The sequence below is a fragment of the Filicampus tigris genome, chromosome 13 (assembly GCF_054856515.1).
Source record: "Filicampus tigris isolate MCC_2025a chromosome 13, RoL_Ftig_1.0, whole genome shotgun sequence".
Lineage (NCBI taxonomy): Eukaryota > Metazoa > Chordata > Actinopteri > Syngnathiformes > Syngnathidae > Filicampus > Filicampus tigris.
The window spans coordinates 15,233,300-15,244,402 of NC_141229.1; the positions used below are offsets into that span (position 1 = coordinate 15,233,300).

The 11,103-nt window shown below is 40.6% G+C and overlaps 1 protein-coding gene across 1 annotated transcript; it reads right to left on the reverse strand.

The window, feature by feature from the left end:
* Window positions 1–1,665: 1,665 nt before the first annotated feature.
* olig4 (oligodendrocyte transcription factor 4) lies at window positions 1,666–2,430 on the reverse strand. The gene has a single exon (XM_086049885.1). The coding sequence runs from the start codon at window positions 2,413–2,415 to the stop codon at window positions 1,666–1,668; it is 750 nt and encodes a 249-aa protein (XP_085906011.1). The 5' UTR covers window positions 2,416–2,430.
* Between the last annotated feature and the right edge of the window lie 8,673 nt (window positions 2,431–11,103).

Sequence of the window (11,103 nt, forward strand, 5' to 3'; positions counted from 1 at the left end):
ATGTCTCTAATTATCTACCTTGACCAAAGGGAGGCCGGTCTCCACTAATCTCGGCAATGTGTTCTGCTTCCCATTCCCACCTGTGCCCTGATAAAAGGGGGGCCTTGTGGGAGGACCTCGGGTCTCTGTATCAGGGGACCAGGCACCAGGTGATGCAGCAATGGCGGTCCCCACGCCAGAAGCTTCACTGCTTGGTTTGGCTGGCAGCTGCCTCCCCCCACTGAGACATCCCACAGCTGACAATTCCCCAGCACTGACAGGGGCTCCTTACAGTGTCAATAGCCTCATATATTAGAGCTAACCGCCTTTGTGGTGAGTGAGGGTGTCAGGCTTTTTGGCCTGACAGCGCTTGTTACCATGATGAAATGTAGATTGAATGGAGGGGTGCCTGTGTCTCAGGCACGAGAGCTTGGACACCCCCAGCCTTTGTGTCCCACGCATGGCTATTGTTCAGCCCCATTCAGGGCTCTCAGGAGAGGGATGAGGCCCAAGAGGAAGGTGGGTGAGAATGAGTTACATCTCTTCATTTCTCCCCTGATCTGCAGCTCATCTGTCAGCCGTGGGAGGATAAGCATGTATTTTACACGCTTGATTTGTTGCTAAGTGAAGGCAAGTCATTGTTGTGTTGTTTGCCTAAATCATGTTCATGGTAATCAGTGTGTTTGCACTTTAGCTGATGAATCATTTTATCAAGTCTACACTTCAGAAACCACATCTATTTGTGAATATCTTTTATGCTTGTAATATGTAGAAATATGTGAATTCTGTGTAAAAAAGAAATCAATTAAAAACTTTTGACAGACTGGCCACATTGTGCCCTCTGGTGCGAGTTGCCCTTTGTGTGCAGATAACCAAGTCATTATGAGACAGTGACAAATAGTTGTCCTAGAGCTTAAGGACATAGCTACGTCCCTCGCCTGTGTCGGACAAAAGTGACGCGCCTTCCTGGCGCCTGTGTTGTCCTTTCATCTCCTACGCCCTGTTGAGGTAAAGATGGATGGTCCCCCAGCGCAGGAACAACACATTCAGCTTCTGTGTTGTCGCGCTGTGTCGCCCTTCTGTCCCCCTTTTGCTCTTTGAGAGGTCAGTGCCACTAAAGCTGGTTAGCAACCAATGATACCCCAAATCTACATTTTTTTTTTTTGCACTGCTCCCTTGTCCAAGTAGTGTGGAAGCTTTTGTGATACGAGCTGTTATTCTGTGCTTTCATAAGTATGACTCAACTCTTTCAACAAATCATGTCTTGTAAAAACTGAAATATTTGGTCGATGGTATGTTTGTTTGAAAATAATATTTTAAAAATCTTAATGATAAATACAATAATGTCAGCACACAAATTTTATGACCATAACAAATTTAATTTATGAAAATAGAAAGCCTGTACAAAAAGATCCAAAATCAATTTTTTGACGATGTTCCTTCACTGTTCTTCACCAGATAAATTACAATATTTGCTACTCTTAATAAAATCCCTGGCACAATTAGAATATTTCTCTTAAAGCATTACAGAAGAGACCAGTCATAAAAATAGCAGCAGTTTGCATGGCAGAAAATGCATATAATACATTATGTACAAAATGTGGTCATCAGGTCCGCAGTTTGTTCAGCTCCTTTAAGTTGTTTGGTCCCTCATGCTGATGCTAACAGTCATAGTCAGTTTTACAGTTACTTGTTCATTGCCAAGCTGTGCAATGAAGCTGTCGGCGTGGGTAAAGTTTGGCAAAGTGAGCATGGGCAGGGCATGCCAGGGAAGTGCCTGTAGGAGGTGGTCAGGTGGAGCGGGTCCTTCAGAAGGCCCTGGACCGGAGCGTGAAACCCAAGAAAGCTGGTCGACGGAGGCGAGTGTGGTGCTGGAACTGCAGTTGGAGCTGGAGTGGACGAATGATGCTGGGTGGTGCCTACCAGAGAGTGTAGGGACTGGGCCAGAGGATGCAGGGGGAGGTGGGCAGGTGATGCAGCAGCGGTGATCGATGGATGGGCAGTGCGACTCTGGACGGCAGCATTGGCTCCATACACGTCCCCCACCAGCTTCTTCATCTCCTCCAACGAGCTGGACAGCATGAGTATGTAGTTTCGGGCAAGTAGCAAGGTGGAGATTTTTGACAACTTGCGGACCGATGGGCCGTGAGCGTAGGGCATGACCTCCCTCAAGCCATCCATGGCCTGATTCAAATCATGCATTCGCTTCCTCTCCCGACTGTTTACTTTCAGTCTCAGGTCTTGCACCTCTTCCTTGCTGAGCTGAGATCGACTTTTGGCCTTACCACCCCCGCTGTGGTCGGCCTCTCTGTCTGACCGGTTTTCCTGGCAGTACGTCTGAAACATCTTGTTTGAGAAGAAGCTCCCAGCTGAGTCATCCACAACCAGGTCTGGGGATGAGGAGCGGCTGCAGGTGGAACCAGCATCAGAATCCATCTTGGTTGAAGCAAGAAGAAAAAAAAAAATCTGGGACGTTTTCGGATGCTTCCCAGCTTTTCTATATCTGTGTGTGTGTTCCTCGTAGTGCAGCCACAGTCTCACTTCGCTTTATTCAGTCTGATGACCAGTCTGTCTAAACTGTCATCCTCTGGGCCCACGGGTCTATTTATACAGCCAACACAACAAAGGAACAATAAGTCGCATAATGAGACACTTAGAGCTACAGCCAATTGCAGGAGGGACACATGTTCACCCTCAACACACACACACACAGTCCTGTGGTCCCCGTTGCACCTTCCCACACACACATTTCACCCCTCTTCACGCACCAAACAACCCCCCCCACCCACCATCCCAGATGAACCACAACACATTAACCAAGAACAAGTGTTAAGATGCATAAAGAGTTAGTTAACTAAGATAGTTCAAATTCAATTCAAGACAGTACTTGTTGAGCGTTGTGATTGTGAAATTAGAGTTTTAAAAAAATGAATTTATCACGCAGTACCGTTCATGCAGGTCACACTTACAAATGCTTGGAATTCAAAAGTAAATCCATAAAGGAAAAGTATTGTACAAAATCACAGTTGTTTTGTAACCTTTTCAAATGTTTCCATAATTATAATTGAGTTTGGAATAATGGTACATCATGATTATGTCCTTGTCTTTCATTCTATTTAATTATAAACTGTGTTGTCATTATACTTTGATTCACTATAAGGCTTGGTGAACTCCTTGTTGTGGGTCATTGTTTTAATCCTTTATTTGGAAATGTGTGGGACCAATACAAGTAATACCTGACAGTGCTAGGATGACAATATTCCAAAAAGTTAATCATGAGGTTACAATAATCATATTTATGATAATGATATATCAGTATCCAGCCATATAGTTTTCTTTCCCAATATGTAATCATAACCTTTTTATCCTTGCTAAGCTTTCTTTGTCAAAAGGCTGGTTGAAAATGTTATTTACTTTAGTAACTTGAAATAATTCATAATAATGAGTTATCCGTATGTGTAGGTTAAATTTTGTTGTTCCGCTAATTTTGACTCAAGACTAAGTTATTAAATATAGTTCCAAATACTTTTTAAAGTTTCATTTTTACAAATGACGTAACACTCCAACGCATTTATCCTTTGTATATATATTTATTTATTTTACACGGTGCACTTCTGTACCATTCAGTGAAAGTGAAGTAAAAGTGAGAGTGGAGACACACAATGAGGCAGACAACCTTAATGCCCTGCACCACAGCACCAGATATATGATGCCTCGAAGGCCTTATTTACATACGGTATCTATGCGACACAAGGAGAGGCATGAAACACCATATGAGGTGCTTGAACATGTAAAGAGCAGTGTTAATGGCAGACTAGATACAATTCAACCAGAAGCCAAGACAAAAAGGGTCAGATAAATTTGACTTGGCTCTCCAAACAGTCTGCGAAATCACATCACTATCACTAGAAGGGGGCCCTGCAAGCGGGGAGGAGGTAGTTAAAAAGATACTAAAGAGTGGGCACGGCATTGTCTTCCTCTAATTCGACCATAAAACCACTTGCACTCTCACCGGCACACTGTTGCTTTTCGCAAATCTGCTTTTCTTAAATATCAAATGGAAATCTTTTGTTTTATGACACCACATTTCAGACCTAACATTTATATTTCCGATGTACTGTATTCCTCTACATCAAGCTTGATATCCAATATCCTTCCGTGGATAACATTTTGAGACTCTATCAAACACAGTTTTTGTTCATTAGCAGTTGTGTGTGTTCACAATTTGGATTTCATTGTTCAAACTCAAGAGATTTTCCGCTTTCTTGTGCCAGAAAAGTTTGCAGTAAGGTTAAAGAAAATGGTACATACATTTGATTTAATATCCCATTAATCCTAATGATTAGCACACTTCTCTTCTGTTACATAACCCAAGGCAAAATAGTATGCAAAACATACATGTTGAGTACTTTGGATGTGACGAGACATTGTGCCCAATATTATTCGGTACTGTTACAAATTCAGGAAACCTTTAGAATTATAGATATTAACTGCAACAACTGAATTAGGAGTTGCCTTTTTGTCTGCTCATTTGACAGTGGAAACCTTGGTTTTTATTTACCCGACACAAAACATCGCTCTCTAGCTTTGGGCGTCATATTGCTGGATCAGGGTTGTTCCAAAATTAACTGACCACAAACTTTCAAAGTATATAATTGTGTTTGTAAGGGGGCACCTTCATTGACTTGCACAGTGCATCGTCTCGACCGATGCAGTGTTAGATAGACTATGCTGTGTGTGCTTCTCAAACACAGAATGGGAATCAAGGGGGCCCTGAGGACCCCCCACTGGAGGTCCATCAGGGGGCCCCACGGGCTGCTTTGCCCACGCCAACATGTAGTGATATTATAATTGGAGAACCTTGAGCCACAACACGGGCCGTTTATTTGGAGCATATGGATTTTCCCATCGTTAGGCTCCGCGCCAACATGGCTGCTGGATTTCCCCTCACTAATTGGGTCAGATCCTAATTAACTACGTCGGACACAATGGCCCCAATTTCATTCTTCTATGGCCTTTTCAGACTTTTTAATGGCTAATTCTGTGGCACACTTTTAAATGTGTTTTACACACCGCAAAGTCAATGCGTGTTTAAAGTGCCGATTAATTTAATTTAATTTTAGTCTAAGTGTGTATGAGATTAGATTTAGACTATGACATTTATTTACATTGAGATCCAACAAAACAGTAAGGTAGAGCAACTGTGTGTTATATATACGTAGATCATTGTTTGGGCTCAAGCGGAATAAAGGAACTCTTAGACTACAGATATATGCACGAGCCAAATAAATCTCTTTCTCCTACTCTTTCTTATTCTTATTCATGTGTTTGTAGAGGCAACGGGCCACACAGAGAGACACAAGGGTCTCTGTGCTTTGCGTTTCACCAATGAATGCACAGCCACCCTCCATGTTTCCACATAATCCTTCAATTTTTAACCCCGCATTTGGCTGTTTGTCTTTCTTCTCTGTTCGGCACCTTTCAAGACCCTCCATCCAATTGGAGGGCTCTGTGACAGACCTTCTGAAGGTTTAAAGACCCACTTTCTTTTACCTCATGGGGTGCACGCCAATGAAAGTGCTCAGGTGACCAGAAAATGAGGGCATTATCACAGGCATATGCTTGTAGCAACAGAGGATCAGGCTAGATTAAGGCCTATCATGGCTCAATAAAGTGCTAAGCTGAAAGACAAACCTGTGGTGTGGACCAAAAGGCTTCCTTCACTCTCTGCTGGCTATTGTTCAACTGGATCAGTGGCTACATCTTCTGTACATGCACACAGGGGCTTTAATCTGGACATGTGGTTGAGAGCATTCCCCTTGGAGCATCCAGCTGCTTTTGTTTAACTTTTTTTTATTCTTTTTTTAAGCAATATTACTTGAATATCAAGGCTTTAAGATAACGACGTTAAAGGAGGAAAATACATCTTGGGCAGGATTTGATTGGATTTATCTATAATCTTAACATCCTCAGCGCTGTATATAAAGTATCGAAATCAGGAGAAAGCGACGTAAAATTGTATCACATCGTGTCCAAACGGGAAGTGTTTCAGCGAACAGGAAGTGCTGCCCTTTGTTATCTCTGCAAACTGTCCAGTGATTTATTCATTTACACTGCCGGCAACAATTGCATTATTCCAGCAATGACAAAAAGGCACAAAGGTGCTCTGAAAATCCTCTGGGATGTTTATGAGTCACTTAAGAGGCCAATAACTTTCCCCTTCATCTTTAAGCGGCCACGGAGGATCACCTGCTGAGGATGGCTGCGGGGCGAGGGGAACCAGAAGAAGGACACAGGTCCATGGAGAAGTGCCGATTATGAGCGGGATAAAAGGACTCTGTGCTTTCTCTTCTTCGCTTGAATGGGCTCAATCAGCAGGCTGCCCTACACATTGGCTAGGCCATGCTGATAGAACTTCATAAATTACCCCACAATTACCCCGGGGGAAGACAGAGGGTGGAAAAACTGGCCCGAGGGCGAGATTGTGAAAGGAGCAGAAAGTGCAGAACCGGTTGCTGTGCAGACGCTCTTCAGGAGGCGTAGGGCCCAGATCCAGATGTTGGGCTTCAGTTTGTGGTGATGCGAGTGATGGTTTCTTCCTGAGACAGTCAACACACATTTGTTTAACCTGTTTTTAATCAAGGTGCCAGAATTACTCAAAGACTCGTTTAACCCCTATGTAGCTATAATTACAATAACAGTTCTGTGTCTTCAAATATAAACATTGATTACAGTTTTAGTAAGTAAAAAAAAAAAAAAGAAGACCACACTCACGTAATAACATATATTACGTATTACGTCAAGCAGCTTGCCCCCTTGATGTTCTTATCGTGAAAGTAACCAGACCAATGTTGCGTCTGCTAATATAAGTTTTGCTGGTATTGGTCATTTTTCTCCAATATCGGTCCATGGTTATTTGTCTGATAGTTATCGTGCATCCCTACTTTATTTTATATTTCATAAAAAGAAAAGTATGTTAAGACTGTCTTATGTTAAGTGGAATCAAGAATGACATTTATTTTTCATAAAATCTTTATTATTCAACATGACGAAAAAAACGGTCATCACTTTTTATATTGAGACTTGTGTGGTCACCGGCTGCTGAATGTCACTAAAAATGTAAGGTGCAATCTTATATGGTACTTTTAAAATCAAGTTATCATCAAAGTAACAATGTTACTTTTTCAAGGTAACTGTGCTAACACTAATTATCAGGCCAAAGGGTATGTAAACTTTTGATCTGGGCCATTTGGATGATTCAGTTGTCATTATGATTTAAAAATGCCACAAACACTGACAGTATGAAATGACAAATCGTTTCACCTGACCTCTATCTCTAAATAAATGAACATGTTTTCTGCATGATTAGTATTATTTATATGCTGTCAAAGTTAAAGCGTTAGCTATGGGGATTAATTTGAATTTTATAACGCATCAAAAAAAATTAACTCAGTTTTATCTTCTTCCTGTAGCAGGTTACCTCCGCTCATTTTGCAGACAAACTTAGAGGAAAGTCATTGCCGCAAAGACAGACTTCTACGTAGTTTTACTTTAAAAAGTTGCTCAACGGCTCATTGGAGAAATGCAAAATAATTTGCGCATTTTGCAAAGCCAAATTCAAATATTATATTAGTTGTACGTCTTTGGTGTATCGTTCAGCTGTTGTATCGTTCACCGCTTATCCTGTACAGGGTAGTGGGGAGGTGCTGGAGCCCATCCTAGCTGACATCCTAGCTGACTATGGGCGAAAGGCGGACTACACACTGAACTGGTTTTATATATATATATATATATATATATATATATATATATATATATGAACAGAACTCGATGCTCCGGATTATCTCAAAGTTAAATAACATTCTTTTATTCAGATCGGTATTGGTTTCCGAGACAATTAAATGCTCTCATTGTTGCTGCAGCTGCCTGATACATTTCACAAAATCATCTTCATATTACATTACCTTCTTTTTCTTATATTTTTAGTGGTTTCATTGTTTAAAACATCCTCATTGCTAAACTGTCAGAACTTCCAATGAAAGATTATAAATGTTTGCATGGATAGTTTTTTACAAAGTACTATTCTCATTAGCATGTTTCTAATGTTGATGAATGCAAAACAAACAAACCAGCAGACACACACGCATACATAAAGACACATTGTGTTTCTTTGGCAGCATGCATGTCACACTTTTGAACAGTTGGCTACTCACTGAGGCATGTGGGCGGCATTGTGTTGGCAGTCTGCAAACTTCTGCCACTTTTTGCCCCCCCCTGCCTGTGTCTCCTCCATGCCCCCCTTGTCTCTGTGTTATCAGGGCTGGTAGGAGCGGGGACATGCACACCCAATAATCTTCATCCCCGAAGCCCAGGCACGACTGTTGCTTTCATCAGCACCATTGTTTCAGTCTGTTACCTCCGCTTGTGCACCCTCACCATGGCAACAAACACACACAAGAAACACAGGCCCCCCGCATCCCCCTCCTTGTCTCTGTCCCATCTGTGGATAGGCCTGCCATGTGTCCATTCAGAAGGGTGCCGGCGGCAATGCAACTGTATGTGGAAAGTACATGATGCTGTCCTTTTGTGTCTTTCTTAGTCCTCAGCTACTTACTGCTGACCCTGAGGTCAACACACACAATATCCTGAGTGTTGGTGGCCACTGGCCATCCTCATTGGCTCTTGATTGACGAGTTGATCAATGGTGCGCCCATGTGTGTGTGCGCGTGTGTGTGTGCCCAAACTGCCCACGTTTGGCTTCTATACAGCCTGCACAGACTGCTAAATTAAGTGTGTCTGTTTTCTTTGAGTATTCCCCTTTAGGAAGGCATCAGGGTAGTTAGTGACACACAATTGATTTCTTTTAGTTTTACACTTTACTCAAAGAAGTAACTGCAAATTAGCTCAATTAACTTGGCACAAGGCTTGCCCTTAAGAACTAAGAACTTTCCAAAAATGTGCACCCTATTAGGTTGTAGTGCCTTAAACTATAAACATTCATTTTCATTGCAACAACTACTGTGTAATGGGCTTCTTCAGTCACCATTTTTATTTTATTTTGTATTGTATAAAAAAAAAAAAAAATATATATATATATATATATATATATATATATATATATATATATATATATATATATATATATATATATATATATATATATATATATATATATATATATATATATATATATATATATATACATATTTTTTTTTTTTTACCAATCATATCTTAAGATGTGTTTTAAAATTGTGGTCCTTTTTAATTTGTTCATTCACTCCACAAGTCACTGCAGACTCAGGTGGGTAATTACTGGCATACATTAAACCTTAAACTGCATGTGGGTGGATCTGAATGCTGATGAGGAAATTGGTGACACATTATCATTCAGTTGCAGCATACTATAGAACTGATGGTTGGCATCAAATTGATGCTAAAATGTTTATAAAACTGTTGATTATCGCTCTTGTTTCGATGGCTAGCATCAAATTGATGCTAAAATGTCCATAAAGCTGTTGATTATCTCACTTATTGTTTTACTTATTACCTGAAGCAGTGTAGTATACATATTTTGTGATTATCTTGTCAGGTGTGCTGTTTTTGCATTTGTTTAATATGCCAGTTGAAATGATCAACCATGAACCATACACAGAAGACAAATGAAAATGAGAAAACTGCTTGACTAAACACATTCAGGTAACAAATAAACTACTTGCAAAATACTTTATTCGCATTAAATGGTGACTAAATAAGCACAGTATATCAGTGGCATTTGGGCAAGAGGTACGGTACAATCTGGACTGTTCACCAGGCAAATACAGTTTCTGTCAGTCCGCAGTTTTTAAGTCTCAAGTTCACTTAAATATAGGGTATTTTCTAGACTATAAGCCCCTACTATTTTTCAAGGTTTTGAACTAGTGCAGTTTATATAAAGGTGCGATTATTCTGTAGATTTTTCTTCCACCGCTAGGGGCGCTCTAACCGGAATTAGAATCAAACCTAAGAAAAAATCAAAGCCAAGAAGAATAGGCTACTTTTTCTTTAGCAGATAGAACACGGATGACAAATTACAAACAGTTAATTATTTTGCAATCCTCCCTCCTACAACATGGAACCCACACGAAGAAGTTCATAAGATGCAAGTTTTAAGTTGAAGGCCATTGTACTTGCTATCCAGGAAGGAAACCGCGCTGTTGCACGCAGGCTTAGCGTCAATGAATATAGGGTGAGATGGAGGCAGCAGCGGGAAGTGAAATGAAGCATTGCTATCTTATTTGGCCTCTGAGGCTTCTCTAATGGAAAATCTGTGATGGAAATGCTCAATGTTGTAGAGGGAATGTAAAAAGACATTTTCGCGTCTTTCGGTAATGATTGCTTGTGCTCTCTCTAGATAGCATTACATTACCGGAAAAAAGGTGAGAAGCTAGGTGAGAAGCAAAGCCCATTGGATGACTGACACCTGTATGGTGCCACACAGGCATAAATAAGATTAACTGTCCCTCTATCAAGGGAAAAAATGCTATCCCTTTAGTAGACGAGACAGGGAAAGCGCTTTGAAAATAATGAGAGATAACTTTTATTGAAGACTTGCATGCATGGAGACAGTTCAAATACACATGATGGGTCTACGAAGGGTTTGCCTTTTTCTCCTTAAGCGAGGTCATATAGTACAGGATATTTGTTGTCCGCCTCATGCAACTGTCCCCCCCCCCAACCACAGGCATCTTGCTCTATCTTACAGCAAAGTGATAAGAAAATAGTGGAGAGAAACACAGTTAGATTTCTTATCTTTTCACTACAACAAAAGATCATATGAAGTTATTACACTTCATGAGTGCAAAGGCATGTATTTTACTGACAACCTCTCAGACCCAAAAGAAAATCCTCTTATGAATCACCAAATAACCTCCCACACTTGAACTCATTTCTCACCTCTACGTCACTTTATAAACACATCTATGATTACACAATTATTGGATCTCAAACATCGATTATATTGCTTTTATTGTAATATATACGTAGATAACTGAATATAATACAACAATCAGTGTTACGATTAGATTTAATTCAACATAATGCAGCACATCTTTCTAAGAAAAATTAGCACCTGCACAGTAAGATGTG

Coding starts and splice junctions, on each gene's coding strand:
- olig4 (XM_086049885.1), bottom strand. CDS start 2,415: ATGGATTCTGATGCTGGTTCCACCTGCAGCCGCTCCTCATCCCCAGAC.